At 46.1% G+C, this 23,617-nt stretch overlaps 1 protein-coding gene across 4 annotated transcripts in view; it reads right to left on the bottom strand.

Annotated features, from left to right (window-relative positions):
- The window catches only part of NRP1 (neuropilin 1), a 136,423-nt gene that overhangs the window by 55,143 nt on the left and 57,663 nt on the right, over window positions 1-23,617 (bottom strand). For all 4 annotated transcript variants that reach the window (XM_032473812.1, XM_032473814.1, XM_032473813.1 and 1 more), the window contains exons 4-6: window positions 22,911-23,138; window positions 16,912-17,067; window positions 14,265-14,431 (exon numbers count right to left, since the gene is read on the bottom strand). In XM_032473812.1, the coding sequence (XP_032329703.1) occupies window positions 14,265-14,431; window positions 16,912-17,067; window positions 22,911-23,138 (551 nt within the window). The remainder of the gene's footprint in view (window positions 1-14,264; window positions 14,432-16,911; window positions 17,068-22,910; window positions 23,139-23,617) is intronic.

The raw sequence follows: 23,617 nt of genomic DNA, 5'->3' as shown, positions 1-23,617 counted from the left end.
GAGCAGGGATGCATGACCTCCCACCCTCCTCCCCAGCACACATCCTCCTTTGTGGGGGCCTTCTTGGGGTCCATGGGGCTAGGTCAGGACATGCGGGGCTGGTGACAGACAGACAGACACGCAACCTTCTTTGTAATTAAACTTCCAGCTCTGACCACGCACTGCACTGCTGAGGTCATCCTGCTAAAATGTGTGCTTTCACTGCCCCTGGGAATCCCAGCATTCCTGGGAATAAGACCTAAACCTCCATCTGCATGAGTCAGAGAGTTCTCTTCTGCGCCTTGTGGCACAGGGGCCAGCCCCACCCTCTGTTTACAGCTGTGTTTGAAAGAAAGCATCTCAATGAAATGGAATCACAACTGGGGAATGTTCTCCCCAGGGGTCCACACGGCTGCCGAAATCACACCCCCAACAATTAAGGAAGGGGCTGAGCGGAGACCGTGAGCTTCCAGGGGTGGGTGTTTCTGGATCTGACACCATTCGTGCTGTGGAGGGAAGCTGGTGACTGGGGACTCTTCCTTTGTGTCACCAAGAAGTGCTAGATACTTGGGGGAAAGAGGGCAGGTGACCAGATGCTGGGGGAAGAAGTTGAATAAACGATACATCTCAACAAGGAGGGAATTGGCTGCATTAAGAATGTTCAATAAACTCTAGGACCACAGGGAAGTAATCGCGTGGTGCAGGCAGAGCGCGGGGCAGGGGCGCACAGGCCCCAGGAGCACCTGTGTGGCTCTGACACTGAAGTCACCTGGACAACGCTAAGCAAGTCCATTAGCCACTCCGCGCCGTGGTCTCCTCCTTTCTCCAACAGAAACACCAATGCAAAGCCCATTTACTTTTCCTGGTTATTATGAGAGTCATAATGGTGCATTCATATTCACAGTAACCAGAGGATGTGGTCCTAGGATTTTTTTCCCTTAGCCATTTGGGTAATTAGCGTGTGTGTGTGTGTGTGTGTGTGTGTGTGTGTGTGTGTGGTTTTGCCTGTAGACTAGATTGTTAACTTTTTTGCAAGAGGGACAGAGCCCTCTTTAACATAAAATTCACCTAGCCTGATGTGCAAGTCAGTGCTGTGTGAGTTCAGTGCTGCTGGCAAGATCGAACTCCTTTTTTTCTAAACAAAAGCCAACTACCCATTGATAAGTCAATTAAGTTGAGTCAACACCAGTAAGTCAACCGAGCCACTAACTTGTCCTCTTAATCAAGGAAGATGATTACTCTTATCTTGGCATTTAGAGCTGCAAATATTAAAACTACTCATAAAATGTCCAGTCCTCTGAGAAATGCACCACTTAAAGGGAGGGTCTGCTGAATGATGAGTTTCAAGGGCCAGGTCCTCGCCGTGTAAAGGATTCCTTCTTATTTATTTCTCAAACAGCCTCTCATCAACTTTGTAAGTGTCCCTCCCTCCAGCAGTAGGGCTCAAATCACTTTTCTACCAAATCACGCTCTCAAACATCTCCCTCCAACCTCTTCTCAAACTGTTTGTTTTAGAGCCAAGTTACCTGCAGTCATGACGGCCATCGGCTGTTTACGTTATTAGATGTAACTGGTACCTTAGGCTTTTCTCATACCGTCTTTGTATTTTTGAAAAACACAAAGTTGTTTTTCTCATACCCTCTAGGTATTTGTGACATCAAAATTTCACTGTATAATGAGAGATCTGCAAGTTTTCACCTAATCAACGTGTGATCTTCACAGGATGTTGGAACTGTAGCTTTGTGTGCTGGGTAGTGAATGCCGATTTCAGGCCTTCTGTGACCTTTGCGTTTCTTTGTCTCAGGGTCTCTGAGAAGCAGCAACACAGGGGAACACCAGGGAAGAAGTCCTGTGCCAGCTTCCCAAGGTGCTGTGACCTCAGTTACAGACACACACGTCTTCCCACTCCGTCAGCAGTTTAAAGAGATTTTTAAACCCAAGAGACCAAGAAAATACAGGTACAGGTAGGGCGTATTTCTGTCGCAAAAGCCGTTGATCTAAGCCACCCATAAAGCTTTATCTGCCCTACTGCGGAGATTTTAAACAACTCAAGATAAACACGTGTTTGTACTCAGACGGTATCTGTCTATTTCAGTCCAAACAAAATGACTTGTTTGTTAGTAGTTTTGCAGTAAGTCACGCCTTTAAATTTCCTCCCTCCTTCTAAAAGCCGGGTTTCAAAAACAAACAGAGGGATGAATTTCTGGAAACTAAAGACTTGCAGATGGAGGCGATGGTCTAAATCAGCCTCTTGGCCTATAAACTTTGACAGCATCCTCTTACACTGGTTTTGCACTGTGTTTCTCAGTGATCTAGGTGGGCCTCTCGGGTTAATGAGAGTTTCATGTGCTGATGGGGAATCTGGAGGTGCAGGTGTCCCAGAAAACTCCTCGACTTGGTGTTAAAAATCCTGCAAGGAGGTGATAGGATTACTGAGATTAAAGTCAGTCACCCGCCTAAGGTTAGCAGGAACACTGCCCCGGAGACAAGAGAGAAGACGAAGAACAGACTTCCTAGGTACAGCTGCTTGTCAGAAAGCACGTGTAAACAGTCAGTCTCTGAAGGGATGCCCGTCATTCCTGAGAACAGATGAAATGAACTTCACCATTTCATATCTGGTCGACTGCGTTCTCCCTCTTGGAAACTTACCAGCCAGCGTGGAAGTGTATAGTGATTTTTTTTGAGGGGGGAGGATGAGTTATAAAGGAGGTGGAGATGCCTTGAAATGCATTTTCAAAGAATGACTGTCATCACAATTCACAATGGCTGCTCTGTTGTTTTGGATGGAGCAAAGGCCAGCCTGAGGCTGACGAGAAGCTGGGTGGAGGTGGGTGACCAGGGCGAGAAATGTCACACCCTGATCAGCGACTCTGCCGCTCCTCCAAGGGCCACGGCACGGCTTTGTTCTGTGCTCAGAAGACAGGCTGTCTGCCATCCAGACACAGTCAGGGGACAGAACCGCAAATTCTTTGATCTGAAAAAAAAAATCCATCGATGGTAATTTCATGCATTTCCACCTGGGTCCATGCGATGGGGAAGGCGCACCTGCACGTCTACTTTCAAACCGCAGGAGAACAAGCACAGACGTCCCACTAAACGCATCCTGCCTTCCGCCCCCAGCCTGGCCCGCGGTCCTTGACACAGTGGAAGCTGGGATGCACCGTTCACCCGCTGGAGCCATTCTTAACACCTGGGTGGACGCGTCCACTTCACCATGTCCTTGGAGGTGTCAAAAGGTGAAAGTTCTCCAGGTGGGCCTGGCCGCGCTGTGGTGTGCGAGGTGTTGGGGCTTGGGCGGGGGGAGGTGGGCTTCTTGACAGAGAAGATGAACTAAGGCACATATTTGGAAATTAGGGGAAAACAGTGTTTCTTTCATACAACCTTGCAGGTTTCCAGAACGTTAAGCTCCCCTACCATGTTGTCATGAGGCTTTTCGATGCACAGCCAGGCACGAGAACACATGACTTTGTGTGGTTTTAGTAAAAGTGCCGGTATTTAAAAAGAAATGGAATAAACAGGTTCTTAATTTGTTTGAATTCCTTTTGAGCAAAAGATTTTAACTGAGATGATTTTTCTATGAGATGCACGAATATTCTACATCTAGACACTTCAAAACAAGACACATAGATAAGCAGATGTTCCCGCACACTTTTCTGGAAAACAGCAAAGTTCTGAGACTAAGGGAACGGCATTCTTATCTTACAGAAGTTGATAATCAGAGGTCAGTTTTTGCATATACAGACTGAACCCCAAATTACCCATTCCTGCCACCTTTCCTTGGGGTCCTGCTCCGCAGAAGACACAGGTGTGTCCAGATGGAGGTCATGTAAGATGCCCTCCACATTTGTCTTAATCCATGAGACCCATTTATTTACTAGTGGTTGATTTTGAGGGACTATCATGTTAGATGAACAAGCACATTGATGGCTTTTTCTTTACACGGCAAGTGATTGTTCAATCAAGGAATTCTCACTATCTTGGTATTGGAGCTTTCCAAATAGATAATGGCCTCCTTATAAATAAATGCAATGTTTGGAAATGCAAAACTACAGAAATAGCTGGTGTGACGTATGTGCTACAGAATGCCTGTGATTGAGAAGAGCAGTGACCAGTCTGTAGGTTTAGGACAATGTTGGAAAAACAAGGTCAGAAAATTCCTCATACTGTATCTTCATTTTTTTTAAAGATTGGGAACTTAAAAAAGAAAGTTCTTTCCTCTTCTCCCCATGAACTCTGTGTACCTCCTGAAATAGCAAAGACAGTTTCTTCTGTATTCCCCACTCCATGTGGTTGGTTAACTCCTTTTTCTTAGCATGTGTAGTCCCCACTGGAAATGTTATAATTTCCGTATCTTCCAACGTAAGGTCCCGCCACACTTCTGCACCTGCAGCCGGGAGAGGCAGTGCGTGTACTTGGGTCTCGGTTTTTGTCTCTCTTCGGAGATGGGGGTCTCTCTTCCTTAGTTTTAGACCTAAGTAAACACGTCGAGTCTTAGAAACGTGACGACTGTTTCTTCACACAGCTCGATCCCTGGGGCTGCATTTCCCCCTCCATATTGATGGCCTATGGCACGCTCTGAATTGAACATATTTGTCTAAAAAAAAATTTTTTACTTTTTGTTTTTTTTTTGGGGGGGAGGTAATTGGGTATTTATTTATTTATTTTAATGGAGGTCCTGGGGATTGAACCCAGGACCTCGTGCCTGCTAAGCACGCACTCTACCACTGAGCTAAACCCTCCACCTCGATATCTGCCTACTTAAGGAAAGAAAAGAGACCAAGTATTGGCCAGACTTTAAGATGTGAACAGACTGTAATGATGGGTAACCTACGCCTTTCAGATACGTCCATCCAGATTGAAGAGACATTAAAGATGAACTGTTCCGGCTCCGTCTTATTTCCCCTAGTGGGGCTGCACCTCCCCGTGACCCAGCACAAAAGAACCAGGCAAAACCGGCCCCCCTAGTGAAGTTTTGATGTGAAATCCTCAGATAAGCTTCATGGCGAAGCCAACCTAAACAATGAGTTGATCTGAGGAAAGAAAATCTTTTTAATTAAAAAAATTTTTTTTCTACCCTGTGTTGCCTGCCGTGATTATCAGCAGCAGTTAAAACGAATTCCAGTGATGCTTCGTACGTTGATGTTTTCATTTAGGCAAGCCCAGGGCACCAGCTGATAGAGCAAATTTATTTTTAATAGAATCATAGAATCTTAAATGCTTGAAAGGATTTCAGAAGCTGTCTGGTCCAATCAGCCATCCCCTGAAGAATTTTCCCCCGTGCCCTCTCAGGCTTGCTAAAAGAATAAGGGAGCTTATTTATTTTTCTGCTAAACCCAGAAAATGTAGTTGGAAGTTGAAAGCACTAGAATTTGTAAGAAAAATAAAACTTGGGTCAAATTAAGACTTCATTCTTCTGAAGGAAGGCAATTAGAGGAAAGCCATAAATGTGGTTTTTAACCCCTGCAGGCAAAGAAAACTGAAAAAAAAAAAAAAACACACAAGTCACCTGTACAAGTGCATATGTGATCATTCTAAGTCATAACATGTGCAGTTAGTCTCAAACGCCTACTCTGTCCAATAGTTGGAAATATAAAAGCATAATGCATTTTATTACTATTGGGATTTATAGAGCATTTTTAATTTAATCTACTTTCCTCGCTTTGTTTGAACATAGAATTGAATGAGATCTGAAGACCGGGAGCTTGCAGTGGAGAAAGGAAATAAGTGTGTGTGTTAGATTGTGTCTCTGTTTCAGGTCAGCATCCAGAATTGCTATTTTGATGTGGAGCTCTCAAATGGTGCATTAAATGAGAAACATCTAAGGGCACGGAATACCCACTCACATCCTGGCTTTGGAATTTCCAGGGTGGACCTTTTTTTTTTTTTTTTTTTTTTACCTTTGGGGAAGGTCACTGTGAATGTGCTAGACAAGTTTCACACTGTGGGTTTTGCCAGTTCCGAAGAACACAGATATTTTTGCTCTGGGGCTTTCAAATTCCGATAGGAAAGCTATTTAAAGCTTAGGAGTTGGCGTGTCACATTACACGCTGCATAAACGTCGCTGTCGCGCCTCGATGTGGACACTCACGCGCTCTGTGAAAGGTGCGCTGATTACCGCTGGGGCACAAATTCGCAAACCCCACCAAAGGGATTCCTGAAAGTGGCCGTCGTAAAATCTGCGCACATTATGGATTTCATTAACATTTACTCCCCGAGGATTCCCAATTGTATAATAACTGAAGTTCTTTAAATTTTAAATACCACAAACAGGAACAGCCTTTCACCTAAAACAGATGTGAGACCATCAACCTCGCCTCGCGATTGGCCGGCAGACGTGGGGCCGCCTGCTAACAGATCGCTCCTAGCGTGTCGCTGTTTAGGTTACGGAATTGGAGACTCAGCAGCATGTTCCCCATGAAGATAAGTTAATAAGCCATAGACGGGCTTTTCAAACACAGTTCCTGACTCTTGATTATATCTGAAGTTAAAAAAAAAAAAAGGGAAAAGAGCCTTTGATTTACATACTGCAAACGAACCACGGCAGGTCGGTCAAGGTCGGAGACACCCTGCGTCCAGGTGGGAAAAGCTCATTTCAGGCTTCTCTCCCCTGAAGCTGGTCAGCGATACCTGGTGGTCTCGCCCTTTGTTTCCTTTTCTCTGTCTCGTCCATATCAGCGCGTTCTGAGACCCGGCTGTGCGGGACTCTGAAATGACATCTGCACGCACTTAGCTAAACAACGAGTTCATTTTTAAGAGCTAAAAACAGCAAAGCTTAAGATAAATAAGCCAGCAGGTTTACGGTGCTGTTTTCCTACACGAGGTGAACAGATGCATCTATATTTTTGGAAAACAAAAGGACGGTTCTGTTCAAAGAACGTCTCCGATCAGTGGTTGAAAAGTGACAAATACCAGCCAAGCAACCAGCTCCTTTTTCTTCCAAACTGCTGATCAGTCTGATTATTTTAAAAACAACTTGATTAGAATTTGGTGCATCTTCTACACCTGCGGTTTTCAGTTAGGGGTGATTTGGCAACGCCTAGAGATGTTTTTGGTTGATGTGATTGAGGGTGTGTGTGTGTACGTGTGTGTATACATGTGTGTTACTTGTTTCTCGTGAATGGCGGCCAGTGGTGCTGGTAAACATCCTGTAAGGCACAGGACAGCCCCCATGACCAAGAATTACCCAATCCAAAGTGTCAGGACTATCCAGAGGCAGAAACCCTGCTCTAGAGAAAGTCCAATCATTTGTTGGAATTGAAGCTTCTGCAGTGACATCATTCACCCATCAGCCGCTAAGGAGGGATACACTGGGATTTACGTGTGCTTGCTTGGTCTGCAGACACCATCTTCAAAGACGTTTCCAAGCCATTTCCTCGTATTGTTACAACTGAGTGGTGGCCAGGAAGTGAGGGCAAGGACACGAAGATTGGAGGCCAGGTTCGGCCTTTAACTTGCTGGAACCTCTGAACTTGTGCAAAATAAGGAATTTAGACGCATCTGTGTTTAGTCTTACTCTTAAAGTTGAGATATTTTAGAAAGAAAGGGGGAAAAAACCCTCTCCTCTAGAATTTAACTATGAATGTTGGTTCCAAACAGACACTGGCATAAAACCATAAGAAACTAAAACAGCAAGAAGGAACGTTCTTGCTGCACGTGCTTATTTTGAGGCGTAATTCTGCCTAAACAGTTGTTGTTCCTTCAGCATCGTCTTCCCAGTGATGCTTCGTCATAAACGTCTAAGGGGCTCCTTTAAGCGTCATTCACTTCCCTGCAGGGCCGTGGGTGTGAAATACTAACTAGTAAAATCCTCTGCCTGATTTTTAAAACTGAATTAAGTGGTCAACTGGACCAACATGGTTCAAATTGTCTTGGCGGTTTCTAGATGACAAGTCAACAGCTAGAAATGTCTAAAAAAATTATGTCAGATGTGTATTCTGTTTTCCCCTAATCATATCCTTCTTAAAAAACAAAAACAAAAACCAAAAAATGCTGAATTTCATCTGTTCCTGTATACATTTCCTATTATACACTTCCTTCGGATGACTGCCTATAATGTGGAACACAAGGTGCCAGAGGAAGCACTGGGAAAGGCCCTCAGGGGACAGTCACTTTTGGGACACGGGCTTCCCGGGTGGAAACCTAGTCAGAGGTAATAAGCCTGTGATATCCAAAGGGTAGGGGGGAGGGCATTTATTTTACGCAGAAAGTAGAAGTCAGTGTAGAGTTAGGGTGAGTTAACCAAAGGGTCACCTTGGCGACTTCTTAACAAAGCCAACTGTCTTCCTTCCAGATCAATGTTTTAGCTAAAACAGCATGTTAATGTTATTTGCACTAAACACACACACACACACCTGGGGAATAAACATTCAACTAAACAGCTGTATTTTCCCTAAATTTGCCAACATTATGTTTCACATGCATCATTCCACATTTGGGTAACCCAGTGAGCTATTTCTGCCTGTTCTCTCCATGCATTTATAAAGTATATTTCATTGCAATTTCAGCCATTTACTAATGATCTGAATGAGGAAATGCACCCCCTTTAGTGTCTGGCTGGTAAGCGCAGAGTGCTTACAATCAGGATAATTTGCCTCAATATATGCTCTGGATTCGTCCAATTGAGCAGATGGAACCGATTTTGAACACAGCACTACAGATGAGAAACCTGCTAGAAACTAGCAGTGGTGTGCAAAATCGCAGACTATTTCCTAGGAGATTCCTGCTCCATGCTCGACACACTCATATAAGGGGATGAAAGATTTGTCTGAGAAAGTTTAGAAGGAAAGAAAATTAGATACAAAACTTGTTCAAATAAATGGCTTCAGTTTCTACTTTCAGTCTGGGGAAACCCTCCCTTTAAAGACAAAACACAAGGGTTTCAGACAACACATTCTTCTCATCAAATAAGCAACACACTTGTCCCACCTCAAATGCAACAACAACAACAAAATGTCATAATGCTGTGTGTCAGAGGGAACATTTCCAAGAACTCATAAGTTATTTCATTCCATTTGGCACTTAAAGGATGTCAGCCAGCCCCTTCTTAGCTCTTGGAATTGGGTCCATGCCTTTAAATGATCTTTCATCTCCGTTCTCAGCAAGTTGTAATGGATAGTTAATTTCTGAGTCATGATGGAGCCACTGCGGCAGTTGCTGGTGGCAACTGCTCACAGACCTGGGTGGATGTGGGGGAGCGCGTGGGCGGTAAACCTTGAAGGCCCCCCTGGACTAAAGGAAAGCCTCTGGGGCTGGGAGTTAGGAACATGGCTCTCGGAATAACAGTTTCCTCTGTTATGAAGACTGAAGACCTCACCAGGCTTTTCGTTCTGCTCTGTGTAGTGGGCATGAGAGATACCGCATGGCTGACTGCATCTGTCAGAGCAGGAGGTGAAAACTCACAGTTCAAATGGCCAAAGACACTCTGCAGAGCCAGTCGCACCCTGGGCCTGGCTCACATCCGACCACAGGCCGTGACTCACCAGCTGCTGCCCGGGCTCAGCCGTCCCTGTGCCAGTGACTCCGGTCCCAGGTCTCAGGAAGGAAGGCCCCTTCCGTCGTGCGAGACTGACTCTCCCCACGCATTGCACCTTTTCCCCAAGCGGGGACTTAACTATTTGACCTCTCGGGGCCTCCGCTTGCTCGTGTGAAGGTGCAGACAAAACCCCTGGTCCGCTTAACTGACCTTCTACAACTACAATGGGATGTGCATGAAAAGGGACCTTTAAACAGGAAAAGGGCTATAGAAACATAAGGTTTTGTTGTTAGAACATGTCTTAAAATGAATTTTAAAATCCTCGTTTGGGATTTACAGAGACACACTACTGTGTATAAAAGGGAGAAGCCACAAGGTCCCGCTGCAGAGCACAGGGCAGGAACTGCATTCAATGACCTTCAATAGCCTATAATAAAAATATGCAGAAGAATATATATGTGTGTGTGTGACTGAATCACTACGCTGTGTGCCAGAAAGTAACACGACATTGTAAATCAACTATACTTCAATTAAAAAAAAAATCCTCAAAGTGACCTCAAGGCTGCTTGGATTTGACCAGCTGAGTTTTAACAAAGGCACGCACTTTCTTCGACCTTATGTCTGTGAGTAAGTGAACCCTGCATGCACGTGTGTGTGCGTGTGTGTGTGTGTGTGGTTGGGGACGTGTTTTGACTCTGTTCAACCCATCTCCTTACACCAAGGCCTTTGGTTATGGTGTCTGCTTTCAAAGCTCCTTCAGTTAGGAAATGTGGAATATTACCCAGGAGAAATACATCTAAGGCAAAAGGAAAACATGGAAACAAGCCTCCTCCAAAGGTGACCACGAGCTCCCCTCTTCTGGAACCTTCCTCCCCCTCAGCCACAGAATGAACACCTGTACTAGAAAAGGCAGTGGGCAGAGAAGGGCTTGCTGACATATCCTCACAGCCCCAGAGGGTCCCCTTGGAGATTTCCCTCTTCTGTGGGATTAATCCATAACAGGGCGGGTCGACCAAAGCAAACAGGATGTGGTTTAGAAGCCAACTGCTTTCTGCTCCTCTGGAATCAAGGAAGGCATGAATAATCTGGCATCAATTTTTTTCCCCCCAGAAAAGACAATGCTACCAAATTTGGAGACAGAGTTTCAGCCTGAGTTGGTTCATCAAATAATTCTACTTCTAAAGTCACTGGAGGGTGTGGTAATTGATTAGTCCCCAGTCCCACTTTTATTTCTTTAGATCCATGAAGCACAGATCCCATCCAGGCATTACATCCCTTGCCTCTTTTTTTCTTTTTCTCTCTTGTCTCCTGGCATTTTAATCAGGGAAAAGTCACAGTTGTTTTGAGGAAAGCAGTCCCAAGAGCTTCAATTAAAACTAGAAGGATAAATCTGTTTACAGTGTGGTGAACACTGTCATTAATAAAACATTGAAATAATTAACAAATTAAACTCTGCTCCGTGTCTGAACGGTTACATCAGGACCTAGGAGACCGTGTCTCCTGATCAGACTCTTATTCCACGCACTAGGTTTGCGGCTCTGAAAAGAAAAAAACCAAGCCTGCCTTTCTCCGAGAGTCACAGTGGCGCAGTCTGTGAGGGGCTGAACGGGGAAGGCGATGTTACCTTTATTTGATAGGAAAAGAAACTCAGTTTCAAGGAGGTTAAAGGCTTGGGCCCTAATGACGTGCTTGAAAATTATGAATTTTTCTAGCATCGTTGATGCGTGGAGTCTTTACCTGGGATCCTTGATTGTTTAACCAGAAACAAACAAACAAAAGAAACAGATTAAATAAAAGATAAGCAATTCTAGGACACGGACCAGAATGGAACACCCTGAAAAAAAAAACAGGCAAGCCTCCCAGGGCGATTAGCTCTCCAGCTGAGGACTGGGAGGCGTCCTCCTCTCAGGACGAGCAGTGGCCTCTGGAGCTGGATGTGACCACGTGCAAACGTCCAAGCCAGGACTTCCCTTCATGCTCCTTCCCACTGGCCCGCCTTTTGCCTGGTTCTTAAGCTTTCTGCCAGACATCAGATCGCACAGGAAGTGACAAGGTGGCCAGCCACCTCGGCGGTTAATGATGCATTGTTTTTTATGTCACTCGGTAATTTCCCAGAGAAAACAATGGAACCAAAGACAGCGCTCCTGTTGGGGAAGGACGGTCAGCGTCCGGGCTGCCTTATTCATTTACCACATGCAAGTGTTTGTCTTTGTTGCTACAGCAATATGTTTTGTGGGGTCTGTTTCATGCAAAATGCAACAAGGCCGAACAAGAAAACAAAATCCCCCCCAACCGTGATGGGCATGGGATGGATGGCTCGGGCCCCAGCCTCACGGACGCGGAGCTCGCGGGTTAACTGGTTAAACATCTACCCAGAGAAAACAACAAGCCAGCTACCTCCAAGGGGTTTCAGAAAAGCTGGAAAACACATGATATTACTCATAATTAGGTGATCATGGGATGATAAGAGCCCCCACCAGGTACGCATCTGCCACCAGCATGTCAGTGAACCCCCGGAGCTCCCGCAGGAGCAAAAGGTCATCTTCCCTCAAGGGGAACTGTTGCTCAGTGACTCCTGACACTTGCCTCCTGGAGGGACGGAGGACCAGGGGCCTGGTGTTCTGGGTTTAGAAACAGGAAGCCCCAGACTCAGCCCGCTGTGAGCCTCCCCAACACGAGGGGAAGCAGAGAGGGAGGTGGCCGACGCTTCACAAGAGCCCCTGAATGGAAAGGATGAGCACATCGCAGCGTGGAGGAGTTCTGGAGCCTGGAAGACCTGGCTTCCCAAGCCGGGCACCACTGTGACCTTCCTCCCCTCCCTGAACCTCAGCGCCCTCATTTTAAAGATGGGGACAACTGGCCCTCCTTCCCCGGATGGCTGGGGGATTAAATAAAGATGTGTCAGGTGCTCAGCATAAGTCGGGGCACAGACAAAACTCTGTAAGTGGCAACTATCCCACAAAGAGCACCAGCGTCACCTGTCTGTCCACCCAGTATTTCCAGGTGTCCTCCCTCCAGCACGAGTCGAATTGCTGCCCCTTGGATGTTAGGTGTGGCGGAGGGATGTGCTCTGGAGACGGAAGTGGGTGACGTCTGGGATGATGGCCACTCCTTCCGAATAGGTCCTCATGTGAGAATACGCGGGGCAGACCCCCTACCGACTCAGAGACGGGGGTGGCATGAGCAAGAAAGAAACCTTCTTGCTCGGGGGTGCTGGCTACCTAGCTTTCCTGACCGTGTTTTGATAGAAAGAGTTGGACCACCTGAGACTCTTCTTCCGGGACAATCTCAAATTGCATCCAGCTCTCGAGAAGGATGTAAACCCTGTCCTGTTGACAAAGGCTGTGTGAGAGCCCCTCTGTCCCCATGTTTCTACGGACACAGAATTCCTTGCTCAGAATTGCTACCATTGCGTTTTCAGAACTCTTGCAAGACCCCCATCCCTAAATTACTGAGTGCTCGCCACATCACCAAGAATAGAACGCCATTCGCATGCAGACGTGCTGAGCTCTGCAGAATGGAAGCGTCCCTCTAGAGCACGGCTGTCAATCATGCGGACGGCTGCTGGTGGGGGCTGTGCAGACGGGCTCCGGGAGCTCTTCTGACGTCGGCAAGATCGTCTCCTTTCTGACTTGATCTGGAGCCGGATTCAGCAACCCTAAAGTAAAAGTCTCATCTCTTCTCACCCTCCACACGCTTCTCGGTGTTGTCATTTTGAGGTGAGCATGAGTTCAGTCTCCTGAAATAGGCCACCTCACTTTAAAGTGTATGTTAAACTAATACTGACCTTTCCAAAGTAAAACAAAGCCTGGTGTTTGTGCTCAGATGTCTGAAACGGCAATAGATGCAGGAAGGAGGGGATTAATCATCTTGCTTTTTTTCTCTCTTGCTTAGAAACCCTCCCTGGGAACTAGTCCTTTTTACACATCCAGCCATGAATGGAAGATGGGTTCTGCCTACTGTCTTGAAAAGGAAGCCTGGACCCTTCAGCAAACAGCGTTGTCTGACTTGCCCACAGTTTAACCCACACAGCCGGGTAGGATGGTCAATGTGCCAATGAGTCAAAAAGTCAAGAACACGAAGCCTTGGGTGGGGAGACATCAAGGTGGGGTGGGCTGAGGCTCTGGGAGTGGGATGCGAGGGGTAACCTGGGAGGTGAGTCCCGGCGGGGAAGCAAAGGAGGGGAGCCCTGGGGGGCACGTAAGGGTGATGGCAGGGAAGGGAGTGCCAGAGAAGGTGGGGAAAGCAGACCCACATCACTACTAAGGATGGAGGTGCGTCCATCTCACACATACGGCCCTGTACGTAATCCGCAGAGACCAGTGCCGTCAATTACACCACACATTGGGCACATGCTGTGTGAACCTGTGTGGGAAAGTAACCCCATCTTCAACTCCATTCTCCTCTCTTCTACCCTGAACAAACACACACACAAAACACCTTACAAAACCGTGATTTCACCAGTCAGTAAAGTTAATGTATTTCAGCAAGGAAAGAAAAAATCTGCTGAAGGAGGAAGGCCATCCACAGACAGTGTGGGGCTGTGGGGAGAATTAGACTTTTAGCTGTTACCCAAGGGAGACATCCATGCCCAGGTTCTGGGAGAGTCGTGTGTCAGTACCTGAGAATAGGGCGGGGTTCCGGGGGCTGTCCCTGGGCATGCTGTTCTCTGATGTGGGGATTCTGCAGAGTGATGACACTGGTGTCCGCCAGCCTTCTCGGCTCTGAATGCAGGTGGCGCAGCTGTTTTTCAACCACCTGTTCAGATGGCCCAGCACCCCCTCCCCAGTGTGCCCAGTCCCGTGCCTCATACCTGGATCCACTCTCGGTAGGAGTCCTCGCCAGGAGTCCACCCATTCTCAGGGTAGTGGAGGCGGGAGCGCTCTGCAGACCAGTTGGTGCTGTATTGGGAAGAGGCCGTGATCTGGTCGGAGTGGATCTCTCCTGACTCCATGCCCAGTGCTTCCATACACTTGAAGTCTGAAGGGGAAAAAATGGCCCTAAGTCATCAAACGTGGGGACCCCAGGGTGCATCCTTGGACGCATCTTTCCTTTTTTAATCTGGAAGACTACAAGATTCCTTTTGATGTTCACACAAAGTCTTACAGATGCTGACGGCAAGGGACCTGCTGGATTGTAGCACTGAACCCTGCATTTTCTTGGCAGGAATTCTGAAAAGCAATGCTGTGAAGATCTCACAGCAATTAATTATTTTTCCAACTGGACCGAGATTGACACAGATACTATTAGAAAGTTTTTCGGAAAAGATGGAAATTCAGGATGGAGGTGGATACGCTACATGGGTGCCCATCGAAAGTTGTATTTAAATAAAATTTTACTGCTTCCTCCAATATCTAAGACAAGTGAAAAAGACCTTTGTCCATTTTGGGACAATATTTGGTGGGCTAGGTCGACCTTAACTCTCTGTCCTACAGATTCCTTGCAGTTGGTACCCAGGTCTCCTCTCTCAGGCTCCCTTGGTTCTCATGTCCCTGGCCTGGCTTGGCCATGATTTTTAACACACTAGTTTATTCTATTAAAACATAAGAGTGTCCCTCAGGGGTAAACAGCAGTATCGTAGCGTCCCAAACAGCAACACAGCTCCCCAGCATAAACAGTAATGAGCACGATGATGGCCGTGAATCACGAAAACACGCACTCCATCGGCCTCGGGCACTCGGTGGACGATGAAACAGGAACTATGATGCTGGGGAGTGAATAATCAATTTAAGGAACATGGGCACCCAAAGTGCTAAAGTGCAAAAACAAACAAACAAACAAGCAAACAAAAAACCCCAAACCTCTAGAGAGTAAATAGAAGATTCTCAATCATCCAGAAAACTCTCAGTGAACTTTCACATCTTCCAAATTTTCTATCATAATTAATAACGTTTTATGGCATAAAAGGTTTCTTTCACTGGTTTCATACATTTAAGCTTAGGTTTGATATTTGTCATAGAAAAGAGTTCCAAAGACAAAGACACCCCAGTGTTCATAGCAGCTCTGTTCACAAGAGCCAAGACATGGAGACAACCTAAATGTCCATTGACAGACGACTGGGTAAAAAAGTTGTCAACTACATATACAATGGAATACTACTCAACCATAAAAAATAATGAAATAGTGCCATTTGCAGCAACATGGATGGACCTGGAGATTATCATATTAAGTAAGTCAGACAGAGAAAGACAAATACTGTACGATATCATTTATATGTGGAATCTAAAAAAAAAAGATACAGATGAACTTATTTACAAAACTAGACTCATAGACATAGGAAGCAAACTTATGGTTACCAAAGGGGAAAAAGGTGGAGGGATAAATTAGGAGTTTGGGATTAACAGATACACACTACTGTATATAAAGTAGATAAACAATACGGGTCTACTATATAGCACAGGGAACTATATTCAATATTTCTTGTAACAAGCTATAATGGAAAAGAACCTGAACATATATGTATATGATGTATAGCTGAATCACTTTGTTCTACATCTGAACTAAGATTATAAATTAACTAAACTTCAATAAAAAATAAAATAAAAGAATTTCCTAGAATATTCAAGACTTCAAAAAATAAAAATAAAAAAGGGTCTCGCTGGACCAAAAATAAGGCCTCCAGATACATGAATTAATTAATCAAATAAATTAAGTACAAATAAGATTTGAAGTTTAATTGGCCTTTTGATTTTCCAGTGAGGTCTGGGAGAAGAGACCCGCGCAGGCCTGTGGAGCAGGTCCCAAAACTCCCGCTGTTTCTGCCTGTGCTGCCTGACAACGTGGCAGCCAGAATCGATGAAACACAATTTATTCATTGTTCTTTCAGGTTTTTTCCCTCCCCTTGGGCCCTTCAGAGAGCTGGGGACCACATAAACTTTGAGGAAGGGCTGAGTTAGTTGAGTACTTTAATGAGATACGAAAACATAGTCCTCTTTTGTTTTATGGGAAGTTATAGCCAAAAAGAAAACATGCTTCTTTGACATGAATAGCCACTTTCGTTCACGTAAGGAAAACAAAATCAGCTTCTGCCGGGGTATTCCCAAACCATGGCACGAGGGACCAACTGCTCCACCTGCCCGCCGCCCGTGAGCCGCGCTGATGCAGACTGGTCCTCGCCATCCGGGGTCGACGCCTGTCCTCTCCTGACTCTCAGCCCACATGCCCTGCAGGTGCCAGGTAGGTGATCTGGCCGCAGGTCACTGTTTCAGAGCACATTTGTCATTTCCTACTTTTTTCTCCCCTAATTTCAGAGGCTTCCAAGCAGCCTTCTCACACCTAATTTTATTAAGAAAGCACACCACATATCTCTTCCTATTGATAGTCATAAAAACCATTTAAGAGAGCAAAAGAAACACTTGTACCCCAACTCACAAAACGGGTCTTTAGTGTTTCCTGTGGCCGCAGGAGGAGGGGTGACAGCGAGCTCGCCGCAGGGCTTTGCAGGATGAGTAAATACTGACCTTCCGAAATGCTGCTCTGCAAGACACTGTAGTTTGCTGAGAAGCCCTCCTTGGCGATGGCGCTGTCCGTGTAGAAGACCATGGACAGGATGCCGGAGGAGGCGCGGATGCGACCTGGGGTTTTCTGCCCACAGTAATGCCCGATGTGGGGACCCACTGCAGAGGGAGAGACGCAGAGACTATGAAAATGCCTCCCCTTCTGCAGCAGATGCAAGCATAGCCATTTGCAAACATGGGCCCCAGCGGAACCCAGCAGTGTTTTCCTACCCAAATCAAGTCTTCCCTGCTTAATTGGTTGGCAGTGAACATATTGGATCGGGTTTGCGGAGAGGATTTTAAAGTGTGCTCAGAAGGGCCATAACAGGCATCACTGCGCTCCCCAGTGAGCAGGACTGTGTTCAGGAACAAAACCGAAATGCTCGCTTTGACTGCAAAGGAGATTCGGGCTGTCAAGTGGCATCCTGGCATCCGTCTCCAGGACCACATGGTGCACACACACAGTCCAGCGCCCAGAAGCTGCAGCTAGGCTGTGATCACCCACTGAGGACTCTTGGAGTCACCTGCCCCATTCCCCCCAAATGGGAATGTTCCAGAAACTAGTCCTGGCACCAGGGCAGTACCAAGATCAGACCTAGCCCTGGGTAACCCCCACTTCCTTCCTCTTTCCATCTTTCAGTCCTGGAGCCTGGCTGTGATCAACATCACAGTCTCAGACAATCTTATAGGATCCTGTCCCACTAAGGGCGTTCCCTGCAGATGAGTCAATAACTAACAGTTAAAGAATTTTAGAAACTATAGACACGGACGATGTGTGCATAATGGCAGATTGTAAGCAAAACAGAAGAAAATGCAGCTTTCTCACTTCTGGCCCAGGGTCTTCTCTCCCAAACCCAAGAGAGAGGACTGCATCACTCCTGTGTCCAGGGGCCAACTGCCAGCTGTCTCGGACACGGTGCAGAAGCCCCCTGTGCTTGGAGAATCTCTCCATCCCCTGTCTGCAGCAGCAGCAAGACAAAAAGCAGACAAACAAACAAACAAACAAAAAACCACCCCAAAACCCAAACCCTTTTCTCTAGATTTTTTTCATTGCACATATGGTAAAAACATGGCAGATGGTTTGGGCTTAGAAGAACAACCTGGTTTGGGCCATTTTCCCTTCCCAGAAATCCACGGTTCTGTGCATTCCAACTAAGAGTGATTGCTTTGTTCAAGGAGGCACAGTGCGTGGACCTTTCTCTGGAGGGATGGGCTTTCCGCAGGGATGTGGTGTTCCAAGGCCTGTGTGTGCCCCTTGGATGCAGAAGGCAGCTAAGAGGGCTGGGAGAAGCTTCCGGTGTGACTGAGAGAGCGAACCCCAGGAGAGCTGGTCTCCCCAGGACCCCACCTGCCAGCTGGGGCTCCTGGCAGGCGGCTATCTGAGCACCCTGCCTTTTAGAGCACTCAGATCCTGGGCTAACAGGCTTTCAGTTCTTGGCTGATTCTCCTTTTTTTTTTTTTTTTTTTTTTAAAGAAACTAAACCAAAGTGGTTTACTATTTGAGTTAGTCCAAAATGGCAGCTGTGAATATCTGATAACTTCTCCAGGCACTCGAAGGATTGGATGTGACTGAATTTAGATTTCTCTCTCCATCCTCCCTTCCTCTCCAGCACCCACACATTTGTGTGAGTCGCCCACCGGTTTTATTATGAGGAGAACAAGGAAGCTTCCTGTTGAGGGGACGGGTACAAATGATCCACAAGGTGCCACGTGGCTGTGGGTGGCGGCTCTGCAGAACGGAGGAGAAATGTCATGATGGTAGGCTTCCCAGCTGGCAGAAAAAAGCATTTCAGATGAAATTCTCCTGCTCTCCGTTTCTCTTCAGTTTCAATCCTGGCCCCAGGCCTTCTTCATTCTGAATATGGCCCCACCACCAATTCCACACTTTCTTCCTTCCCGATGGAGTGGAGCGCAGTCGCCCTTAACATGTGCGTGAAAATACCTTGTGAACCAGCAGCTCAGGCCTCTCCTCTCCCCAGAGAGAACCCGCTTGTGGTCTGCACTCTCAGTGGGAGGCTTAGTCTCTTCATTCTCCCTGGTTCTTTCCTGCATTTAAATTCCATCATTGTCCTTTCTTAACTATCTTTGTCTCTCGTTTGTGGGCAAACTTTTACAGCCTTCATCCTCGGGGTCGTTCTCTGATCGCCAAGCCACTGACCTTACCAAGAATACAAGCACACAAGGCAAGCTGCCGTCACCCCCCCGAGCTCCGGGCCGGCCCCGCTCTGCCCACCATCGCCAATTCCTCTGGGGAGGCCGAGAGGGGAGTCTCTTTGAAAGAGGAAACAGAAGAGAACTTGTCTGGTGCAGACTCATAATTTAGAGTCTGCATGACTCACTGGTTTATAATGCTGGAGACAGGCTGGGTAAATCTGCCTTCTGTCCTTTCGCACATCGCCCCCGGACAGCAGCGTGCGACTCTCTCTGGGAGCCCTCAAGATAGGAGAGTGAAAGGCTTCTTCGACTGTCATACAAAGAGGTATTGAATTTCCCTGGACGACTGCGCTGATGCAGTGCTGGTCTGAGCCTGCGTGGAGGGAGTCCCCTGGTCTGGCTCGTATGTGCGCTCGCCTGTGGATGGGCACGGTCACGACTCCTGGGGTCCCTACTTCCATGACCGGGGAGCCCAAGGCCAAAGAGAGGAATGCAATGTCACAAAAGCAGAAGTGTAATTCCAAACTGGGAGGACTGAAGAGTTGAAGCCGGTAGCGCGTACTCAGCTCTCTCCTGGGAGAGAGCAGGACTGTGATCTTCATATATTCTCGAGGGTGGAGGTGACACAGTATTCGTGCTGTTTGGAAGATACATCTGCAATGGGAAGTGCTCACCCCATTTATCTTCCCACTAATCCTTCCGTTAATTCTAACCTGCCCTCAGAATCAGACAGTTTTGTTTTCTGCCATCTTTTTAGGTGAAAAAGAAAAAAAGGGGCAATAATCGACTATAAAGAGGTACTTTCAAAACAAGGTATTTTGAACAAATAAACAAAAAAGGAGACACTTCAAAATGTTACAAGACTGGCCAGGTATACTTTTCTTACAGTAAGAAACCTTTTGGCGGAGAATATCTGGATGTTGCAACTTTTCCCCAGAAAAAAAAAAATTTGCTCATTATGTCATCTATGTTTTGGAATGTTTATATTTTATATTTATATCATTTATGTTTTCTATGTATATTTTAGAAGGTTAATGTTCATAAAAAGTAAATAAAAACCAAACAGAACTCAATCCCATGTTTATGAAGCTTATTCCTAGAATTGTTGATAATCTTTGGAGTGTGGGTTCCAGTCCACGGTTCCAGGGCTTTCCCCAGCCTGGACGGAGGGCTAGCTCCCTCCGCACCCACGTTGGGGGAGCTGGGTGTGCACATTTGGCTCCACAGTTCAGTACAAGCATCCTTGGCGCTGACCAGGGCAGCGTGCGGCCCTCAAACCACATGTGAACGTCCACTGATGACTCCAGAGCTGCTCCTTGTGACTCCAGAGCTTCAGAGACAGGGACGGAGGGAGACGTGGGGCTTGCCACGCACATGCCTCGGATCTGCGTCCTGGAGTCAACTGCTTTGCTTCAAAGTCGATCTGAATTAATGGGTTGCTTTCAATTACTTGGTCGTCGAATTCAGTGCTTACGATAAAATGTAACATAAAGTCACTTGATGGTTAAAAGCCTTCAGTGCCTTCTAGTTGTTGTTTTTGGAAAGGCTGTCAAAGACGGGAAGCGATTTTGCTGGCAAGGAACTGTATGTGTTGAACCACCGGGGCACAAATGTTTCTGGTGCCACTGATTAAAAAGCCCCACAAGGATGTGGTCTTGTCTTTTGTCTAAAAAAGAGTGAGCTGTTATGCTCATGTGGGCTGGACGAGGCCACATAAATACTAACAAACATATGATCACATTTTTCATATTCCAAAGCCAGTCTTCTCTGGGAATAAGTCAAACACACCATAGATTAAAACATGGGTGAATTGCGGAGATGACAAATTCTATTGTTACTTGTTCCTTGTTTCAACTCAGTGATTTTCTAGAACCAGAAAATTACTACTTTGGAAAACCCTTGACACTAATGACAATGTGCTCCTTTCTCCATAAGTTGGTTGACTGGACCTTCTTTTCAGATGTCAGTTTAAATGTAAGTTCTAGAGAGGGAGGCTGTAAGTGTGGGTTGGGCACAAATAAACCCATTATTAAATGTTCCAACTATTATTACAATACTATTATAATATTGTTTCCCTAATTATCGGATTGAGTACTTGGAAATCAATCAGTGCTCTGTTTGGGCAAATCTCATTACTTAATGAAGGAGTTTCGATAAGATCATCATAACGCTATTTACACGGGTAAAAAAAAAAAAGCAAAGCAGAGGCTAAAATAATGAGAACTCATTCAATTTGCTCCAGTGACAACAACGCTTTCTCTCCACCCCGGTTTCCTCCAGTGCTGTTTGCTGCTGGGGAGCGTATCCAAACTGAGCTACGCTGACCGTGTTCATGTCATTTCAAAGAGAAAAGCAATCTCTTTCACTTTAGACTAGCTCTTCCTTTATGACTGACTTAAACAACCTTTCCTCCATCTTGACAATGACCTCTGTTTTCTAGACAGTTCTACATCCCCAACTGCACGATTCGGAAGAAAGTCCAAGCTGCCCCTGCTGATCTGTGTACAGTGTGTTCTCCAGAGAAATCGCCACACTAAACCAGACGAAACGCAAGACAACAACGCAGATGCAAGAAATTATTTGATATTATCTCCTTCGGCTCAGAGTCGGTGTGTATTTTTGCTCTTCACCTTCGAATCCACAAGGATTACAATGGAAAACTTCTACTGAACTGGCCACGTGGCTCCCTCCCCCGCCTCCTTCACATCTTTGTTCAAACGTCACTTCTCCAGCGAGATCTGACCTGCCTGCCCTATTTATAGCCCCCACCCCTCTCCTCCCCCAACCCCAGCTCTTCTCAAGCCTTTACTCTAGTCCACTCTTTCTTCCTTTCATGTTTTTTTTTTTTGGTTTGTTTACAGCACTTTTCCCCTTCGAACTTCCTATGTACAGAAATCATTTGTAGTGTACACTGTTTTTTTTAAAGTATTTCCCCCTCCCTTTTTTTTTTTAAATGGAGGTGCTGGGGATTGAATTCAGGACCTCGTGCATGCCAAGCACACGCTCTACCACTGAGTTATACCCTCCCACCATGTACACTGTTTATTACCTCACCCCCACCCCCCAGTAGAACCTAAACTCCACAGGGCAGCCATCTTTGCTTTGTTTGCCAAACACTGTCTGGTACACAGTAGGCACTCAACAAATGCAGCTTTTGAGTGGACGATGAATTTAGTTGATAGGAACAATGTATGTACCGTGGATGTATTGAGGCAATTCCAATCGATAAAGATAAAAATTCCCTTGTGCGCAGAGGAGGAAGCCATCTAAATTAGGACCATCCAAACGCTCTTATTCCTTTCCTAAATTTCTAAATGTTTTGGTAGCATAATAGGTGCAGATTTCACCATTACAAATTTGGCAGGTCCTTAACCTCTCTGCTCCTTAGTCTCCACGTTCATGAAATGAAGGTTTGATTTAATGGACGTCTGAAGAGCTCATTGTCTGATGAGCCTATGGATCAATGACCAGCAGGCCGTCAATGAAATGAGCCAAGCTCTCTAGTCAGGAAGACCATGGTTTGGTCCCAGTTTTGTCACAAAAATAGTTTTGAGGCCTTGCATAGTCTTCTATGGACTCTCGTTTCCTTATCTATGAAATGAAGGAATTAGACTAGAAAATTAAGAGTCTTTCTGGGCTCAAATATTTCATCGCTGCTCTGCAGAAAGAAAGTCACTGTTTTGCTTTGTTTTGCTCCTCCTTTTGAGCTTCTTTTTTAAAAGGGATGCATGCATCACGACGCCCATGAAAGGCTCCCAGCGCCCTCCCCCAGGCCCCTCCCTCTGGGGGAGGCTCCCTGCCGTTCTCACCATTGGGGAACCCATCCCAGATTTCTAGTCGGTCGTAGCGACAGATCATCCCCCCGGGAGGGTTCGAGTCAGGCTCCAGGTCAAAGCTTTCAAATTCCAGGATAATCTCCGACATCTTGGGTGCAAAGATGATATAGGTGCATTCAAGGCTGTTGGGATATTTTTCAGGGAAGCCAGGAGACTTTATCACCCCACTGGGCGCTGTGTAGTTCTGGGAACATTCAGGACCTATGAGCAAAAGAAAAAAGGAGCAAAGTGAAGATTCCACTTACACGGCCTTACCAAGAGACAACCGGGCAAAGAAGACAGCTTATCTTTCTAATAAAAGCCCTATTACAATCACTGTCCCAATCACTCTTTACTCGGCCTTTCTCAGGTGATGACAGGTATGGAAAATCAAGTTCAGATTTATTGTGTTCACCTTCGTTTCCCATTTGTGGGGAGCAATTTAAAAACTTCTGCTGCTGCAGAGGGGAAAGAAATGACAAATTCAAAACCAGGTGGGAGCAATGAATGAGTGAGCTACAGAAATCTCGACAGAGCCCTAGAGAAATAATTATAGCCCCTTCCAGCTTAAATCTTTAAATCTTGAGGCTGACAGCCCTTTATTGGTGAAATTGAACATTTACAAAGGCAAGGGAGAGAATTCAGTGGAGGGAGTTTGGGTTTCAGATTCCTACCCCAGTGGCTCAGTAACTCTGCCAGAT

This window comes from Camelus ferus, chromosome 35 (assembly GCF_009834535.1).
Source record: "Camelus ferus isolate YT-003-E chromosome 35, BCGSAC_Cfer_1.0, whole genome shotgun sequence".
NCBI lineage: Eukaryota > Metazoa > Chordata > Mammalia > Artiodactyla > Camelidae > Camelus > Camelus ferus.
This window is presented reverse-complemented; position numbering and strand designations above follow the sequence as displayed.